General features: G+C 49.5%; 1 protein-coding gene across 23 annotated transcripts in view; it reads left to right on the top strand.

The window, feature by feature from the left end:
- ABCD4 (ATP binding cassette subfamily D member 4) overlaps positions 1-19,462 on the top strand; it is a 28,770-nt gene extending 9,308 nt beyond the window's left edge. For 9 of the 23 annotated variants that reach the window (XM_001156286.7, XM_063793710.1, XM_024348788.3 and 6 more), the window contains 12 exons: positions 544-638; positions 924-1,045; positions 1,151-1,242; positions 1,417-1,506; positions 3,339-3,547; positions 3,720-3,811; positions 4,320-4,356; positions 5,073-5,122; positions 5,579-5,631; positions 5,952-6,028; positions 7,030-7,145; positions 7,317-7,877. In XM_001156286.7, the coding sequence (XP_001156286.3) occupies positions 544-638; positions 924-1,045; positions 1,151-1,242; positions 1,417-1,506; positions 3,339-3,547; positions 3,720-3,811; positions 4,320-4,356; positions 5,073-5,122; positions 5,579-5,631; positions 5,952-6,028; positions 7,030-7,145; positions 7,317-7,385 (1,102 nt within the window). In that variant the 3' untranslated portion in view covers positions 7,386-7,877. The other 14 variants (XR_010151215.1, XR_010151216.1, XR_010151218.1 and 11 more) reach the window with 8 other exon arrangements.
- The last annotated feature ends 746 nt before the right edge of the window (positions 19,463-20,208 follow it).

Here is a 20,208-nt window from a genome sequence, read left to right as displayed (position 1 = left end):
GAATGCAGTGTGCCTGCCTGCCCTCTGGACTGAGAGCTCCTCAAAGACAGAGATAATTTTCTCATTTCTTTATTGCACTAGCTAACTAGTGCAGTGCCTGGTACACCTAGTGACCGCTCTGTGTATGTTTATTTAACAATAGTTTTTATTTATTGAGGGCTCCTTATGTGCTTGGCACTTTATATTTAGAAACTTTTAATTCTAACTCTAACCTATTACATAGGTATTATTGGCTCCATTTTATAGATTAAAAAAACTGAGGCTTGGAGGCTTAAGTAGCCTGCCTGTGTCACGCAGCTAGTAACTGGCCAGAGCCAGGATTTGAACTAGGTCTGCCCAACTCTAGAGTTTATGTTCTTCACACAGACAATACCGTTAAGGCATGACTGAAGCCGTGAATGGGCGCTAGCAGTAGACAGAGCCTGAGACCAAGATCATTTGAATGGCCTTGGTTTCTAAAGGAGGGTGTGATATGGGACAGGCGGCCCCCCAACCTGGCTGAACCTCTCCAGCCCTGTGGACATCCCAGCCTTTCCTTGTCAGAGCTGGGCATGTGGAGCACATGCGGACAGACCGCAGGCTGCAGAGACTCCTTCAGACCCAGAGGGAACTGATGTCCAAGGAGCTCTGGCTGTACAGTAGGCGAGGGGGCCCAGGGAGGTGGGAACCATGGGGTTGGACTGGTCTGCTTCCCTTCCCACACCTCTCTACCTCCTGTCTGCAAGGATAAATGTGCCATGATGAAGGAATTAACCGGGGATGGGGGGGGGGGGGCTGTTGCCTTTCTGTGAGTATCCTCAGGAGAATGAGGATCCAGAGAGGCCACGTGGCCCTACTTGGTGTCCTGCTCCCTGTCTTAGGGTTGTGTCCACTGTAGGGCATGTGGATGGTTCCTGGGTGTCTCACAGATCTGTTTTCTACAGTCGGCATCAACACCTTTGACTATCTGGGCAGCATCCTGAGTTACGTTGTCATCGCAATCCCCATTTTCAGCGGGGTCTATGGAGACCTGAGTCCCGCAGAGCTTAGCACCCTGGTCAGCAAGGTGAGACTCCCTCTTGGTCACCCCACATGCTGTCCCTCTCTGTCCTTGGCCCAGTGTCTGTGGGCTCGAGTCGAGACCTGCTTGACCTCTTCCCATCCTGTCCAGAATGCCTTTGTGTGCATCTACCTCATCAGCTGCTTCACCCAGCTCATCGACCTGTCCACGACGCTCTCAGATGTGGCTGGCTACACGCACAGGTGAGGCCGTGTCCCACCCCTCTGGCTCCTGAGCAAAGTGTGTGCTGCTGGAAGAAGTGGCTGAGTGAAAAAAGGAACAGAGACATACCATGTACTCGTGGGTGTGAGATAGGAGAAGGAGTTCACCTTCACCTGGCTCCCAGACCCTGCCTCAGATTTTCTTTTCTTGTTCAGAATTGGGCAGCTTCGGGAGACGCTTCTGGACATGTCCCCGAAGTCACAGGACTGCGAGATCCTGGGCGAGAGCGAGTGGGGCTTGGACACGTGAGTAGCGGGCTGGCAGAGCAGTAGTTGAGGCTGCAGGCTGTGGCATCACCTGGCTTGGGTTACCCTGGAGTCCTGCCCTTTCCCAGCTGGGCAGCAGAGTTGTAAGGAGTAAATGGAAATGGAATGCCAGGCACATGTAAGTTCACAGTCGATGTTGCTGTTCCAGCATCTGTTGTGTTAATTTACACCATTCCCCTGGCCAGTGGAAGCAAAGTACACACACCTTCTGCCTGAGATAACAGGAATCTGCAGTGTCCTCCCCTTCCTGTGCTTCCTCCTCCCGCTGATTCCTCTCCCTGCCCCTTTCCTTGGGGCATGTCTGTCTTTGTTCCCCCACCTCACTCAGCCCCAGAGATGTCTGTATTCGTGTGTCTGCGTGGATCTGTAATATTTCTATGCATTCAGGATTTGCTTGATCTCCACACTTTCCTTGGGCAGATTACCTAACTGTTCTGTTTCTTCATGTCTGAAAAGGAGGTCATAATGAACTTCCTTCACTTGTTGTAGGGATTAGATATCATCATCCATGGAAAGTGCTTGGACAGTGGCCACATCATAAGCTTTCAAAAATCAGTCTGAATTCCAGGGCCTACACTCAACTTGCTTTTCTTAGGAGCTAATACCTTAACTGTTGCTTCTGTTCCAAATGAAAGCTTCATGCAACCATGAGTCCAGAGGCTGGGCATGAAGGAGGGTCTGTAGGAAACTGGAATTGCTGTTCTGTGGGGAGCCAGGCATCCATGGGGAGCCAGGCATCCATGCAGAGCCAGAAACTCCAGAACCATTTAGCTTTAACCACTCCCATTCTTGTTATTAGTACTCTGGTCACACTGTGATGCCATGAAGACCCACCAGCATTAGAATTTGTTGAATACCGCTCTGCAACCTGGGCAGTTACTTAGCCACCTGATTCTTAGTGTCCTCATCTGTGATGATATTTGAGACTCATGGGCATTAGACTGAGTAAGATCAGTCCCATAAGGGGCTTTGTCCAGCCAGGCAGAGGGTAGAAGTTCCACCCCTACCCCTGTATTAATGTGCTCAGGCTGCCACGACAGAAAACCACAAACCGGGTGGCTTAAACAATAGAAATTAATTTCCTCACAATTCTGGATGCTTATGGTCCACGATCAAGTTGTCAGCAGGGTTGGTTTCTTAGGCCACTCCTTGGCTTGTAGATGGCCACCTTGTTGGTGTGTCCTCACGTGGCCTTTCCTTTATATGTGCGTGCCCCTGCCACCTCTATCTTAAGAGGACACCAGTCATATTGGATTAGGGTCCCACCCCAACAACTTCATGTTAACATCATCTCTTTAAAGACCCTGCCTCCAGCTGGGCACGGAAGCTCACGTCTATAATCCCACCACTTTGGGAGGCTGAGGTGGGCAGATCACCTGAGGTCACAAGTTCGAGACCAGACTGGCCAACATAGTGAAACCCTGTCTCTATTAAAAATATGGGCACGGTGGTGGGCACCTGTAATCCAGCTACTCAGGAGGCTGGGACAGGAAAATCGCATGAACCCAGGAGGCGGAGATTGCAGTGAGCTGAGATAGCTCCACTGCACTCAAGCCTGGGTGACAGCAAGACTTTCTCTCAAAAAAAAAAAAAAAAAAAAAAAAAAAAAAAAAAAAAAAAAAAAAAAGACCCTGCCTCCGAATGCAGTTACATTCTGAGTCACTAGGGGGCTGGACTTCAGCATGTGATTTTGGGAGGATGCAAGTCAGCCCATAATAATCCACAGGTGGTGGCTCCCGGGAGCAGTGCCTCCCCCACAGCAATACTGACCCTGCCCATCTTCCTCACGCCCCCTCTCTTCTCTGACACAGACCCCCAGGGTGGCCAGTGGCAGAGCCAGCAGACACAGCATTTCTCCTTGAGCGGGTCTCCATCTCTGCCCCCTCCTCTGACAAACCCCTAATCAAGGATCTGAGCCTAAAGATCTCCGAGGGACAGAGCCTGCTCATCACAGGCAACACGGGCACTGGCAAGACCTCCTTGCTCCGGGTTCTGGGTGGCCTCTGGACGAGTACACGGGGTGAGAGCCAGGCCCTCCCTGCCTCTGACCCAGCCTGGGCCCTAGGGGTGGGGTGAAGGCGGGGATGGTGTGGTAGAATCCATTCTTTTCTGTTGGGGAACAAGGAAGAGAGGAGACAGGCAGTTGCCTCTTCTGGGAGATCTCACAATGGAGGTTTCTATGGGCTCTGCAGGCTCAGTGCAGATGCTGACGGACTTTGGGCCCCATGGGGTGCTATTCCTGCCACAAAAGCCGTTCTTCACTGACGGGACCCTTCGGGAGCAGGTCAGCCTAGTTCAGGGGGCCCACTCCTCCCTCCTCAACCCTGCCCACCCACAGCTGGGACCTCTGGCACTGTGACAAGTCTCAGGTCCTAGAGTCAGGGCAAAAGGTGAGGTGGTGAAGTGGCCCAGGCCTGGGAACTGCTGGCTCTAAGAACCTTCTATTCACATCCATGGATTGGGCCCACTACTCAGAGCAGCTCCTGAGGCAGGTAAATGGGGCAAGGACTCAACGCCAAATACCACACGCGTATGTCAAACACCCAAGGTCGGATTCTGGGGCCCCTGCCCTCAGGAAGCTGTCAGACTGTTCCCCCTAAACACACTTCTGAAGGTTGTAGGGACCTTGCCCTGCTGTCTGCCGGCCAGAGCCTCTCCCATCTGACCCAGGCCAGGCGTTCCCACCTCTCCTCCTTGGGAGATTCCAGTGGGTTCTGGAGGGAGGGTGGGCTGTGTGCAGCTCCGTCTTTTGCTCGCCCTCCTAGGCTGGTGTGGTTTTTTTCTTTTCTCAGGTGATATATCCCCTGAAGGAGGTCTACCCCGACTCAGGTGAGCTGGTCCTCCTTAGGTCATGTCCTCTCCTTCTGTCATGGTTGTCCCTGCTCTACCTGACTGTGGCCTCATCTGTGCCCTTTGGGAGAGGCTCCAGCCAGGCCGCTGATTCAAGGAAGAGGGGCTCCTCTCCTTTTCCTTTGACTGTTTTGGGGTCTGTACCCAGATCTCACCTCATTCTGTCTTTCTGTCCTTAAGGAGAGATGCCCATTGGGACAAGGAAAGTGATGCCTTCCTTCACCCACCCCTTCCCTTATGAAGATCTGCAACCTGTGGTTTCAAAGCCTTCGCCCAGCATTCTGGGGCCCCCCACCCCTGCCATCATCCATGATGTGCCCTGTCTATTCTTTTTTTTTTTTTTTTTTTTGAGATGGAGTTTCACTCTGTCACCCAGACTGGAGTGCAGTGGTGTGATCTCGGCTCACTGCAACCTCCACCTCCCAGGTTCAAGCAATTCCCCTGCCTCAGCCTCTTCCGTAGCTGGGGCTACAGGTGCACGCCACCAAGCCTGCCTAATTTTTGTATATTTAGTAGAGACAGGGTTTCACCATGTTGGCCAGGGTGGTCTCCATCTCCTGACCTTGTGATCCACCTGCCTCGGCCTCCCAAAGTGTTGGGATTACAGGCGTGAGCCACTGTGCACAGCCTTGCCCTGTCTATTTTGACCAGCCAGGAGGCTCTGGCTTTTTGCAGAAGGCTTCTTTGTTGTGCAGGTTCTGCCGATGATGAGAGGATCTTGAGGTTCTTGGAATTGGCAGGCCTGGTAAGTGGGGAGAGGGACCCTCAGGACCCGAGCCCACCTGGGAGGACCAGCTACAGGTAGGCAGGTGCTGGCCCTGCTATGCTTGGGCCCAGGACTGGAAGTCTGAACCTGGGGTGGAGAATGGGAGTATCAGTTGACAGTGTGTGCTGTTGGCCAGGTTTAGGCACGAAGGGGGTAGTGCTCTCATTGGAGAATTTTAAAACAAGAATAGGATTGATGAAGGCGGTTTGCTTTTTACTGTCATCATGCTCCAGCAAGTCTAAACAGTGTCATTGGTAGAATATTCCTCTCTGCCTGGGGCAGACTGTCCCACAGTCCCCCACCTTGGTATGCCACTGGGGCATATATTTGTCTTAGAGGTGTGTGTGTATGCTGGGGAGTGAGGGAGGTTCCCCATGATGGCAGGTAGCAGGGCTGGCCATTTCATGGACATCCTGCCCTCTGGGTCTGTTACAGTCCAACTTGGTGGCAAGGACAGAGGGTCTGGACCAGCAGGTGGACTGGAACTGGTAAGAAAAGAGCTTGGGTGCTCCAGAGATAGCCCCACCATAAAGACAGTGGGTTTCAGGGTCCCTGTCAAGGAATGGAATGGCTCCTGACCCCAAAGTCCAGATGTTTGGCTGGTCAGTCGGGTGCAAGTTTATGCCCTTGGGAACAGAGTTTTGCCTCACTCTGTGAGGGCTGTAGGCCTATGGTCGAAAGGGAAGGGGCTTCTGTCTCCTGGGGCTCACCTCTGTGCAGAGAAACCTCTTCCTACCCAGACCATTCTAGGTAAAAGCCAAGCTATATTCTTCCTCCTCTAGCAGTCCTCTCTCCTCCCTTTCCTCAGGTATGATGTTCTGTCCCCGGGGGAGATGCAACGGCTCTCCTTTGCCCGACTCTTCTACCTGCAGCCGAAGTACGCAGGTGAGGTCTCGCCTTGTGGCTGCACATGCCATGCGCTGTCTGCACTCACGGGTGTAGCAGCATGTGTTCACAGGCACCCAGGCACACCTGTGAATGGCTGGGCTTCTCCGCATTCCCTGCTGGAGAGGACAGCAGGCCCTGCCCGTGTAAACAGTGCTTGGCGTCGTCAGAGTAACACTGAATATGCCGTACTGCCAGCTCATAAGCTTGCTTTTCTTCTGTTTTCTGTTTTCTTTTCTTTTCTTTTTTCTTTTTTCTTTTTTTTTGAGACAGTCTCACTCTGTCACCCAGGCTGGGGTACAGGGGCACAGTCATGGCTCAATGCAGCCTGGAACTCCCAGGCTTAAGTGATCCTCCCACCTCAGCCTCCTGAGTAGCTGGGACTACAGGCATGTGCCACCACACCCTGCTAATTTTTTTATTTTTATTTTTGTAGAGACAGGGTCATGCTATGTTGCCCAGGCTGGTCTGGAGCTCCTGGACTCAGACCATCCTCCCACATTGGCCTCCCAAAGTGCTGGGATTACAGGCATGAACCACTATGCCTAGCTCATAAGCTTTTTGCCTGGCAGCAGCTGGAGCCAGGAGCCAACCTTGAAGGGTTATAATTTTATGCTCCTCTGGCTCCACCATCAAATGAATGGGCACCCATCCTCCTCTCCCACCAAGCTGTGCCTGGCAGGTGGATGGGTGTGGACTTTTCCAAAAACTGACATTCTTGCGGGGGACTGGGATTCCCTGGATTGAGTGGTCCCAGGGAGTGGCTGGTGCTTATCTATAGAAGCTGAGAGATTTCATGCAGCTGCTCACAGGCGATTGCCTCGGAGAGTCTGGCCCTCTGCTCCTCTGGCCCATCCTTCTCCCTGAGGCAGGGCTTCTGGAAGCCAGAGCAGCTTTCAGCCTCCCCTGGGTCCCAGCTGGGGTTGAGTATGGGTGGGAGGAGAAGCAGCGGCGGCAGAGGGCAGGGCTTTGATCTCTTCCTCTGTGCTCTGCCCCCTCAGTGCTTGATGAAGCCACCAGTGCCCTGACAGAGGAAGTGGAGAGCGAGCTCTATCGCATCGGCCAGCAGCTGGGGATGACGTTCATCAGTGTGGGACATCGGCAGAGCCTTGAGAAGGTACCCGTGCTCACAAGGATGGCCTGAGGAGGAGAAAGAACCCAAAGGCTCAGCCTGGCCAGGGCCAGAGGCCCCTCAAAACGGGGAGTAGCAGTAGCAGAGAGAACCGAGTGGCCTCCTCTGCCGGCGGCCAGGGCAGCCTGATCTCCATGTGGTGGTGGTCTCTTGTAGTTTCATTCCTTGGTTCTGAAACTCTGTGGAGGAGGAAGATGGGAGCTGATGAGAATCAAAGTGGAATGAAGCTCTGGCTTTTGGAAGGAGAGCCACACTGTGGCGGGTCGGCGGCCCTCAGGAGAGACCAGGAGGACTGACAGCGAAGGTCGAGCTCAGGTTCGCCACATAGATCCCGTGCAGGAGCCACATGGGTCCTGTGCAGGACCCCTAGCAGTGGTGGGCTGAGCCCAGGTCTAGGTTTCTGTGGGGGACACTGAATCTCCCAGTGTTCAGTCTCCCAGGACTCTGCTGCCTCAGCCAGAGCCTCCATATGCTTGAAGTGCTGATTACCTACAAATGATTTCAGATCATGTTTGCTAAAGAGAAATCTGGAAGTGTGAGATCTGTAAGAAATGAAAGGTCAGGGTGGAAAGAGATGTTCTTGGAGTCAAGAGATCTGGAAATCTTTTAATCAGTTAAATTGTGCAGCAATAGATTTTTAACTTTAACTGACCATTTAAGTTTTTTAATAAGTTTTTTACAAAGAAAAGTTAAACATTAAAAAGAATTACAGCTTTCTGTCTTCTCTATCATGGAATGATCTTTTTTATTGAATCTCCAGATTTGTATTTGACAGCTTGGTGGGAAGGGAAGCACACTCTGCTGTTCTGGAATCTTATGCCCAGGGTTTTTCACTTCTCCCCACATCTCCCTTTCCACTTGCCAGTGTTGTGTAGTTAGAACCTGAACCACTAACTTCTAGGGGCCTTTGGTCTGCCCTACCTTAGCCCAAATGAAAGTAAATCCCTTTCCACTTAGCCAAAATAAGGTTGGGTTTTCTAAAAAAATAGTCTATATTAGGGAACAACAACAGCAAATTAGACAAAACCCAGAAAGCACAAAGCATGAGGTAGAGTTACTGTGCCCAAAGTCCTCACTCAGACCAGTGCCCCTCCAGTTCAGTTGTCTATGTATTACCTTCCTTACCTTCATAATTTTTGCCAGGCTTCTGTACTTATAGTACTTGAGTTACTTAATATTTTTAAAAACAAACCTTTTAAGTTTAAATGGATTTTTAAGTGAAATTTTACACTTAACATAGATGGAAAGTAACTAAAAATAAATACAAGAAAAACCATCGGTGTTATTAACTTACGGCTAGATGCTGTTGCCTGCATAGACTCTGGGCCTGAGGCTTGTTCATTTTGTAAAAAAGAGAGGTGAGGAGTTAGACAGACTGGCACTCAACTGAGATTTTTCTCCTTAATAAAATTAGAAAGATGGAGTGAGAATTGTATTTTCTCACTGTAAAATATAAGATTATTTAACGCCTTCTTGGTACCACTTAAAAATGACTTACTCTATCCTTACTGACTTCTTCAGCTCCTAAGCCTTTTTCACAGACGCTGCTGCTGCTGCCAAGTTATTTTGTTTATTTTTATTTTTTATTTACTTATTTATTTTTGAGACAGTGTCTCACACCTCACTCTGTAGCCCAGGCTGTAATCTAGTGGCACAATCACAGCTTATTGCAGCCTTGACTTCCCGGGCTCAAGTGATCCTCCCACCACAGCCTCTCAAGTAGCTGGGACCACAGGCAGGAGCTCCTATGCCCAGCATCCAGATTATTTTGGAGACCAATTCATTCCTATCTCGGGGTCTTTGCATTTGCTGCTTCCTCTGCCTCTAACTGGTTCCCAGTGCTGTTCTGTTCTTAACACTTAGCCTTCTCCCTCACAGAAACTGCCCAAGAAAGCTACTCCTAGGGGCACACTCTGCACCTCTATCCCTCCCTCATGTCAGAGATGGAGACTACTCTTAGATGAGTCGACATAAACATGCGTGGAGGAAAATCAGGTCTTGTGTCCTTCATAGTACATTATGGACAAAATGTTTGTTTTAAATGCATCGTACATCAGCCAGGCAAATAGTTTCCCAAACTTAAGACCCATTTTGGCCACCCAGGAATCTACAGTGACCCATGTGGATGAGACATAAAGATAGCCATAGGTTTCCCATCACTCTTCTGGAGGGTTCTGGGCTGCAGGACAGGCAGAAAAGCCATCTTTTGTCATCTCTATCCACGTTGGCTTAACATGTCAATGTGTGTCTAGTAAAGGCAGCTCAAACCCAACATGTCCCAAACTGAACAAGAAGAGCTTTCCCTGGCGGGACATAGTGGCTCATGCCTGTAATCCCAGCACTTTGGGAGGCTGAGGTGGGTGGATCACAAGGTCAGGAGATCGAAACCATCCTGGCCAACATGGTGAAACCCCGTCTCTACTAAAAATAAAAAAATTAGCTGGGTGTGGTGGCACATGCCTGTAATCCCAGCTACTCGGGAGGCTGAGGCTGGAGAATCGCTTGAACCCAGGAGGCGGGGGTTGCAGTGAGCCGAGATCGTGCCACTGCACTCCAGCCTGGTGCCAAAGCAAGACTCTGTCTCAAAAAAAAAAAAAAAAAAAGCTTTCCCACTCACGCCTGTAATCCCAGCACTTTGGGAGGCCAAGGTAGGAGGATCACTTGAGCCCAGGAGTTTGAGACCAGCCTGGGCAACATAGTGAGACCCTGTCTCTACAAAAAAATTAAAAATTATCTGGGCATGGTGGTGCACGTCTGTAGTCCTAGGTGCTTGGGAGGCTGAGGTGAGAGGATCACTTGAACCCAGGAGGCTGAGGCCACAGTGAGCCATGATCACACCACTGCACTCCAGGTGACAGAGGAAGACCCTATCTCAAAAAAAAAAAAAGTAAAAGTAGATATACAGAGTGAATAATAAAATAATGTAGTGAACTGGATTTGTTTTTGTTTTTGTTTTTGTTTTGAGACAGAGTTTCACTCTTGTTGCCCAGGCTGGAGTGCAATGGCGCGATCTTGGCTCACCACAACCTCCACCTCCTGGGTTCAAGCAATTCTCCTGCCTCAGCCTCCCGAGTAGCTGGGATTACAGGCATGCGCCACCACACCCGGCTAATTTTGCATTTTTAGTAGAGACAGGGTTTCTCCATGTTGGTCAGGCTGGTCTGGAACTCCCAACTTCAGGGGATCTGCCCGCCTTGGCCGCCCAAAGTGCTGGGATTATAGGCGTGAGCCACCACCCCCGGCTAAGAGTTTTGTGTTGTTGTTGGTGGTGGTGGTGGTGTTGAGATAAGAGTCTTGCTCCGTCTCCCAGGCTGGAGTGCAGTGGCACCATCTCGGCTCCCTGCAGCCTCCACCTCCTAGGTTCCAGGGATTCTCCTACTTCAGCCTCCCGAGTAGCTGGAATTACAGGCATGTGCCACTACACCCAACTAATTTTTTTATTTTTAATAGAGACGGGGTTTCACCACGTTGACCAGGCTGGTCTTGAACTCCTGACCTCAACTGATCCTCCTGCCTCAGCCTCACAAAGTGCTGGGATTACAGGTGTAAGCCACTGCACCTGGCGAGTATTTTTTTAAGTACTACTAAAAGAGTCCTTCCCTTTATTTCTACCTGACTCCCTGACTATCCTACCAACTGTATGGTCTATGTGCCTTTGGGAGAACTTCCATTCTTCCAGCTATCATTGCACCTAGCCTGGAACAAAAGACTGGAAGAAAATACATTTAATATTTTCAGCTGGGCGCTTGAACCTGGGAGGCAGAGGCTGCAGTGAGCCAAGATCGCGCCACTGCACTCCATCCTGGGCAACAGAGCGAGACTCTGTCTCAAACAAAAAAAAAATTTTCATTGTCTCTCTGCCTAACCACTCACTCACTCGCTCCTCCAATGCTTACTTGACGCTTCTAAAGGCAGAGGGCAGAGATGAAGAGGAAGGTGCCAGTTACAGGAGAGACGCAGAACCATGGTCCAGGGAGGCTAAATGTTTGGTTCAGAGACCCCAGAGCGTTTACGGAAGCCTCTTGGCCAGAAGGGATTGAAAAGAACCAGGCAAAACAAATCCAAACAGATAACTGACGTCAGGACCGGGGGAAATGTCCCAACAGGGAACTGAGTGGGGCAGTGACCACCAGCCATAGGGAAGGATACCAAGAAGCCAAAGGCTTGAGTGGTAACATGTTGTTCCCATTTACAGCCCTTTATAGTTTACAAAAGAGCTTCTAGGACAATGGTGGAGTAGGCTGGTTAACAATTCCGATTAAGAACATCTAGAGGTGAACAAAATATAACAAAAACAAGTTTCACGCATGACTGGAATAGGAAACAAGAAAGGGAATCCCAGGTATGACAGTCAGAGTCAGAAGGTTGACTAGGACTTGCATTTTATTTATTTATGAGATGGGGTCTTGCTATGTTGCCCAGGCTGGAGTACAGTGGTGCAATCATGACTTACTGCAGCTTCAACCTCCTAGGTTCAAGTGATTTTGTAATTTTGTATTTTTTGTGGATTTGGAGTTTTGCTATGTTGCTCAGGCTTCTCTCAAACTCCAGGGCTCAAGTGATCCACCCACTTTGGCCTCCCAAAGTGCTAGGATTACAGGTGTGAGCCACTGTGCCCAGCCCTTAGGACTTGCATTTTATTTTTTAAATTAATTTTAATTAATTTTTTTTTTTTTGAGATGGAGTCTCGCTCTGTCACCCAAGCTGGAGTGCAGTGGCATGATCTCAGCTCACTGCAACCTCCGCCTCCCAGGTTCAAGCAGTTGTCCTGTCTCAGCCTCCTGAGTAGCTAGGATTACAGGCACCCGCCACCATGCCTGGCTAATTTTTTGTATTTTTAGTAGAGATGCGGTTTCACCATGTTGATCAGGCTGGTCTCGAACTCCTGACCTCAGGTGATCCACCCGCCTCGGCCTCCCAAAGTCCTGGGATTACAGGCATGAGCCACCACGCCTGGCCAGGACTTGCATTTTAAATGTCCACTTGGGGACAAAAGAGCCGACCTCATGGTGAGGACTGGAACGAACACTTAAACAATGGAAGTATTCACACAGAAAAAGAGAAGGAGAAAAGCTCGTTGTGGTCAATAACAAAACACACAAGCAGACAGTATGCTATGAGAGTAAAATATGCAACAAACAAAAAGCAAAATTACAAGGCAAAATTGGCAAATCCACAAAGCAGAAGATTTTAAACTCTAATTTCCCAAAATTAGAAAAAACATGTTTAATCACAAATGGAATATTTATGAAAATTAACCACATGCTAGCCCTAACCAAGTCTCAGTATATCAAAAGAGCAAGATGATGAACCATGATCTCTGATCATAGTGTAATAAAATTAGACCAAGCACAGTGACTCACGCCTGTAATCCCAGCACTTTGGGAGGCCGAGGCAAGTGAATCATCTGAGGTCAGGAGTTCAAGACCAGCCTGGCGAACATGACAAAACCCATCTCTACTAAAAATACAAAAATTAGCTGGGCGTGGTGGCAGGCTCCTGTAATCCCAGCTGCTCGGGAGGCTGAAGCATGAGAATCGCTTGAACCTGGGAGGTGGAGGTTGCAGTGAGCTGAGATCACGCCACTGCACTCCAGCCTGGGTGACAGAGTGAGACTCTGTCTCCAAAAAAAAAAAAAAAAAAAAATTAGAAGGCAATAATAGAATCACTTCCCTCACAAAAATCCTAGAGCTTGGAAATTTCAAAACATTCAGAAGCTTAAAAATGGGATTTAATAAATATGTGAAACAGAAAATAAGTGAAAACTCTGTGCAGTCTTTTGGGATGCAACTCTAATAAAACTTAGACATGTATGATTTTTAAGGCCAGGCACTGTGGTTCACAGCTGTAATCCCAGCACGTTGGGAGGCCAAGAAAGGCAGATCGCTTGAGCTCAGGAGTTCGAGACCAGCCTGGGCAACATGGTGAAACCCTGTCTCTACTGAAAAAAATACAAAAATTAGCCAGGCATGGTTGTGCACACCTGTGATCCCAGCTACTGGTCAGGCTGAGGTGGGAGGATCACTTGAGCCTGGGAGATGGAGATTGCAGTGAGCCATGTTCACACCACTGCACTGCAGCTTAGGTGACAAAGCAAGACGTTCTCAAAAAAAAAAAAAAAAGAAATGTATGATTTTTAATATCTGTATTAGTAAATAATAAAGATTTAGAAAGAATGAGATAAGTGTTTAAGAAGTTAGCAAAAGCCCACTCTCCCCCAAAAAAGATACAAGGTAGGAAAAATTTTTTAAATAACAGCAAAATAAAACTGACTCAAGGAGAAATAAAGTTTAGTGCAAACCACCTCATCTCATTGGGCTTCACAACAGTGCTGTGCAGGACTGTTAGGACTGCAGTTTTATGCCTGAGCATACCAATACTTGAGGAAGTTAAGAGAGTAGTAAAGGCCAGGCACAGTGGCTCACGCCTGAAATCCTAGCACTTTGGGAGGCCAAGGCGGACAGATTGCCTGAACTCAGGAGTTCGAGACCAGCCTGGGCAACACAGTGAAACCTCATCTCTATTAAAATAAGTGGCAGCATGCACTTGTAGTCCCATCTACTTGTGAGGCTGAGGCAGAATTGCTTGAACCCAGGAGGCAGACATTGCAATGAGCCGAGATCGCGCCTCTGCACTCCAGTCTGGGTGACAGGGAGACTCCGTCTCAAAAAAAAAAAAAAAAGAGAGCAGTGGAGACTGCACTTAAACTCAGGTCTTCTAGATCCACTCTGATGTTCTTTCCATTTTTAGGTCACACTCTTCTCATCACGGGTTGTCTTCCCTGGGCCACGGCGCCTTGCACTTTTCCATATAGGAATGGTCCCGGATGAGGGAGGGCTATTGGGAAGTCTTCACCTTTCACGGTACTCTGCCCCTCCCTTCCTAGAAACTTGTGCCTTCTGCATGGAAACCATGCATGGACTGACTCCTGAATCACGGGACACTGTGGGAGACAGAAATGTGGGGTGGAGGAGAAAGAAGCGTTCCTGTTAGAGAATGCTGTTGTCCTTTGGTCCTTTGAACATCCTCCTATATCTGTTGCTGTTAAGCTCAGACTTGTCTTAATCTTTCCTTGCCTTTTTTTTTTTTTTTTTTTCTTTTTGAGACGGAGTCTCCCTATGTTGCCCAGGCTGGTCTCAAACTCCTGAACTCTAGGGATCCTCCCACCTCAGCCTCCCAGTGGGCTGGAATTTCAGTTGTGAGTCACCATGCCCAGCCTTAATTTCTTCCTTTCCTTCCCTTCCCCTTCCCCTTTCCCTTTTTCTTTTCTGCCTGCCTTCTTTTCTTCTTTCTTTTTTCACAGTCTTGTTCTGTCACCCAGGATGGAGTGTGGTGACACAATCTCAGCTCACTGCAACCTCCACCTCCCGGGTTCAAGTGAGTCCCCAGCCTCAGCCTCGCAAGTAACTGGGACTACAGGCGCACACCACCACACCCGGCTATTTTTGGTATTTTTTAGGAGAGACAGGGGGTTTCACCACGTTGGCCAGGCTGGTCTCAAACTCCTGGGCTAAAATGATCCACCCGCCTCGGCCTCCCAAAGTGGTGGGATTACAGGTGTGAGCCACTGGTCCCAGCTCAGCCTTAATGTTTTCTTTTTCATAAATATATTCATCAATCTAATTCGTGTAATCATCTCTTTGATGGCTGTGAAGCTCTTTGTTGGCTGAGCATAGATTTACCTTTTAATAATTTGTTTCTGCATCTGAGCAGGTAAAAACTGTTCTGGTCTACCCTCACTGAGGCTGTGTGGAGGAAATGGTGAATGTTTCCTCCTCTTTCCTCTCACCTCTGAGCCCACTATTGTCCCCCTGGTCAACCACCTTTTCTCTGGCCTCAACACCAAGCAAAGGGGTGAGTGAATATCAGCCTGGTGAGCAGCTCAAGCAATTCTGCAGCTAACAGAAGGCCACCTCCTCATTCTTTGACCCCTTCCTGTGACAGAGACTCCCTGAGGTCCACAGCCGGGCTCTGCCTCATGAGGAACAGAGCCATGGAGATAAATGGGAGGGGTCCTTGGCTCAGAGGCGAGGAGTGGGGGAGGGGAGGAGGCCAACAATCAATGAAAATAGTCAGCATTGGGCGGGATTGATCTGGAGTGAGGAATTAATAGAGCAAATCACTGCTGGGCCTGCTTAGCTGTGACTAAGCAGAGACTTCCCTGACTTCATTGCTGCCTGAGTTGAGCAGCAGCCAGGAGGGAGGTGGGGACAACAGGGAGACCTAAAGAAGAAATGGGGGGCAGGAAGCTCCAGGAGACAGGGCCGGCCAGGGCCAGGGGCTCTTGACTCCAGCTTGGTTCCCCAGAGGGTAGGTCTTGGGGGCCCTGGGGGACCAACTGGGATACTTGGTAAATGGAGCACTGGGGGGTAAGAGACAGGGAGAGGGAGAGCCCTGGCACTTGTTCCAACCCAAAGAAGCCCTCTGTTGTTTTCCCTCTAGAAAACAAACTAGTTTGTTTTAAAAAATAAACTTTTTTTTTTGAGACAGAGTCTTACTCCATCGCCCAGGCTGGAGTGCAGTGGCACGATCTTGGCTCACTGCAACCTCTGCCTCCCGGGTTCAAGGGATTCTCCCACCTCAGCCTCCCAAATAATTGGGATTACAGGCACCCGCCACCACGCCCAGCTAATTTTTGTATTTTTAGTAGAGACAGGGTTTTGCCGTGTTGCCCAGGCTGGTCTCAAACTCCTGACCTCAAATGATCCACCTGCTTCAGCCTTCCAAAGTGCTGGGATTACAGGCGTGAACCACCACACCCGGCCTAAAAGCAAGCTTTATTTTTACAATTTTAGATTTACAAAAAAAATTGTGAAGATAGTACAGAGTTCCCAGGTCCATAGTACAGAGACCTCATAACCCCCTGCTGTAGTTTGAATGTGTTCCTCCACGTTCATGTGTTGGAAACACAATCTGCAGTGCGACAGTGTTAGTAGGTGGGTCCTAATAGCTGATGAGGTCATAAGGGAGAATGGATTAACATTATCATGGTAGTAGGCCTGTTATAAAAGCAAAGTCGGCCCCCTCTTGTTCTCTAACACATGCTCTTGTGCCCTTTTATCTCCCACCATGTTATGATGCAGTAAGAAGACACTCACCAAATGCAGTCCCTCAACCTTGGACTTTCCAGCCTCCAGAACTGTAAGAAATAAATTTCTTTTCTTTTCTTTTCTTTTCTTTTTGAGCTGGGGTCTGGCTCCATTGCCGAGGCTAGAGTGCAGTGGTGCAATCTTGGTTCACTGCAACCTCTACCTCCCAAGCTCAAGTCTTGTGCCTCAGCCTCCTGAGTAGCTGGGACTATAGGCATACACCACGCCAAGCTAATTTTTGTATTTTTCCTAGAAATGGGGTTTCACCATGTTGGCCAGGCTGGTCTCGAACTCCTGGCCACAAGTGATCTACCCACCTCAGCCTCCCAAAGTGCTGGGATTACAGGTGTGAGCCACCACACCAGTCTCTCTTTTCTTTATAAATTACTCAGTCCATGGTATTCTGTTATAGCCACACAAAATAGACTAAGACACCCCCTCACCCATCGTTGCCTCTTATTGACATCGATATTAGTATGGTACCTCTGTTGAAATTGATGGGCCAGGCTGCCTCAGCTCCACACTCTGAAGAGCGGTGGGGAAGGCACTGCAGTAGGAGAAAGACTTCAAGGCCCCAGTGGGCTGTTGGGTGCAGGAGACACAAGAGGCTGGAGGGCCAGCAGGAGGCTGGGACCAGGTCCCAGCGATCCCTGAGATCGAGTCCCTCTTTCTTGCAGCAGCTGCTCTCTCCAGGCCATACGACTGGCCTCAGAAGCTCCCCCACTGTCACCAGCCCTGCTTGCCACTCTCCCACTCCCAGCCAGACTCCTCCTCGTCTTTCCCTGCCAGGCCTGCTCACCAGCGCCCGCAATACTCATGAACCAGCCCCTCCTGCCCCTGTAGCTCTCTGCTGCTCTTCTTGGGGCACGCAGCCATCTCTTGGCAGCCTGTTAGCCCAGCAGAACCTGGAATAAAATCTCCCTTCCAGGAGGCAGGTGTCAGGGTCAGAGGGAAGAAGACACTCCTGGGGTACAGTCCCACCTAACAGGACTTCTCTCTTTGTTCTGCCTCAGTTGGGCCTGGCCATCCAGGCCTTCCTTTCCTGTCCATCCTCCCCTCATCGATTACTTGTAAACCTATTTGCGTTTCCTTGTGCAGAGAGCTGCTTGCTTCTCCTCCGGGCAAATCCCCTGAGGTGATCGTCCAAGAGGATTTCTGCTATCTCCCAAGGCTCTGAATGTCCCAGTTGTCCCCTAGGCCTACCCGAGGGTGGGGCAGCTGCCAAGGATGCCCCCTGGGCTTGAGAGGCTTGCGTTGGCCCCTCCACCTTTCCTTTGTGCTGTACAGTGCCTTTCTCCACGTCCTCGCTTCTTCCTGGATACTCTACGCCACAACGGGCGGAGCAGATGTTACTCTTCCATTTTATAACACAGAGAGAGGGTAAACACCCTGGCCCAAGGCTCACAGATGGTCAGGTCATCCTATTAGATGCTTTCACGGTTTCTTACAGCATGCCTCCAAGTTCACAGGACATTTGCAATTTTATATTTTATTTGTATGGTTACTTAAATGCTGTCTTTCCCTCCAGACTGTAAGTGCCATGAGAACAGGGAACTTGGGGCCAGGCGCGGTGGCTTACACCTATAATCCCAGCACTTTGGAAGGCTAAGGCAGGCAGATCACTTGAGGTCAGGAGTTCGAGACCCCATCTCTATGAAAAATACAAAAATTTAGCCAGATGTGGTGGCATATGCCTGTAATCCCAGCTACTCAGGAGGCTGAAGTAGAATTGCTTGAACCCAGGAGGCGGAGGTTGCAGTGAGCCGAGATTGTGCCACTGCACTCTGGCCTGGGTGACAGAGTAAGACTCTGTCTCAAAAAGAAAAAAAAACAAACAGGGAATCTGGGACTGCTTTGCCTACTACTATATCCCCGGTGCCTTGCCCCACTGCCTGATACATATTAAATGCTCAGTCATTATTTTTAAATTATTGAATAAATAATGAATTATAGGCAGAACATTCATCTGTGCATTCAATAATGGATTGAGGGTCAGGCCCTTTGATGGGTCCTGGGATAAAAGAAGAAGAAGATGTAGTGCCACCCTTGAAGAAATCCGTCTTATGGGAAAGATAGACTTGTAAATAAAATAATTACATAATCCCAGCACTTCGGGAGGCTAAGGCAGGCAGATCACGAGGTCAGGAGTTCAAGACCAGCCTGACCAACATGGTGAAACCCTGTCCCTACTAAAAATACAAAAATTAGCTCAGCATGGTGGCACGCACCTATAATCCCAGCTACTCAGGAGGCTGAGGCAGGAGAATCCCTTGAACCCGGCAGGCAGAGGTTGCAGTGAGCCGAGATCCTGCCTCTGCACTCCGGCCTAGGCGACAGAGTGAGACTCCATCTCCAAAAAAAAAAAAAAATTACAACACAACGTGGAAAATGCCATAATCAGGAATGTCCCAAGTGCTGTCAGAGAACAGAGGTTATAAACTATTGCTGGCTGGGCGCAGTGGCTCATTCCTGTAATCCCAGCACTTTGGGAGGCTGAAGTGGGAGGATTGCTTAAGCCCAGGAGTTCAAGACCAGCCTGGGCAACATAGTGAGACCTCATCTCTACTAAAAATCAGCCAGCATGATGCACACCTGTAGTCCCAGCTACTCGGCAGGCTGAGGTGGGAGGGCACCTTGATCTGAGAGCTCAAGGCTGCAGTGAGCCATGATCACAACACTGCACTCCAGCCTGAGCAACAGCAGGACCCTGTCTCAAAAATAAATAAATCAGCAAATAAATACACTCTTCCTGGAAGGTCAGGAGGGCTTCGGAGGGGAGGGGACTGGAAGGTTGACAACTGGTTTACTTCCTGGAGGGTTGGAGAAAGACATTCCCAGACCGAGGATGAATCCTGCAGGAGCTGACATGCCGGGGAAGGCCTGGGAGCAGCCTGGCACGGCAGGACTTGAAGCCAGGCTCATGGCTCTTTCCCATCCCCACACAGGAGCTGGAGATTTCCCACATGTGCCCCTCAGGGTCCTGGTCTGCGAGGACCACATCTGGGTCCAATCCAGGGTATTAGGACTGCTGACCTCCTGTCATTCTCCTTCGCTGATGGGCTGCCAGAAACCTCATCCACGAGGGAGTTCGCATCTAAGCCAATTTGAAACAATCTTACGAGATTTCTTGAGCCCAAATCTCAAATACAGCCTATCTCATCTGCTCACCCCGCTCTCTCATCTCGTAATTCCATCCATCACATCATCAAGTCGGTGGGTCACAGCTGTCTGTAGACAATTTCATATGGTCTTCCTCGAGCTGTTTCTCTTTGACTCTCCTTCCCTTTGACACGGATTTAGCATAATCTGTCTGGCTTTCAACTCCAGATACTGTTACCTCTTTCGTTTGTTGTTGTTTAGGTTGAGGGTAAGATGTGGAAGGGCACAGGTGTGCACAAAAGGAAGGGAGTTCTCTTGGGGGCCAAGGTGGTCTGTGAGCTTCCGCAGAGGGCCGTAGGAAACAGGGTTATCAGTAAGTCAGTACCAAGGAGAGAGGCAAATGCCGACTACTATGTGGGGAGTAGGAGGGAGTCAGAGGTAAGAACTATGGATCGTTGGGACATTTAGGTTGTGTCGATCATGGAGGCCAATCCCATGTCACAGTGATTAATGTCATTGAAGGGTGGTATCGGCTCAGTGGAGAGATGTAGGCCACTTGTACCTCTACAATTAGAGTAATTTTTTAAAAAAGGAACCCAGTAATTTTGACCTAAAATATCAACTTGTAGATTTACTTTTTTTTTTTTCGAGACAGGGTCTTGCTCTGTTGCCCAGGTTGGAGTGCAATGGCATGATCTCGGCTCACTGCACCCTCCACCTCCCGGGTTTAAGCAATCCCCCTGCCTCAGCCTCCTGAGTAGCTGGGATTACAGGAGTGTGCCTCCACCCCTGGCTAATTTTTATATTTTTAGTAGACACAGGGTTTCACCATGTTAGCCAGGCTGGTCTCGAACTCCTGA

The sequence above is a fragment of the Pan troglodytes genome, chromosome 15, assembly GCF_028858775.2.
Source record: "Pan troglodytes isolate AG18354 chromosome 15, NHGRI_mPanTro3-v2.0_pri, whole genome shotgun sequence".
NCBI classification, from domain to species: Eukaryota; Metazoa; Chordata; class Mammalia; order Primates; family Hominidae; genus Pan; species Pan troglodytes.
Note: the sequence above shows the minus strand (reverse complement) of the source record. Positions and strands in the feature narration are given on the sequence as shown.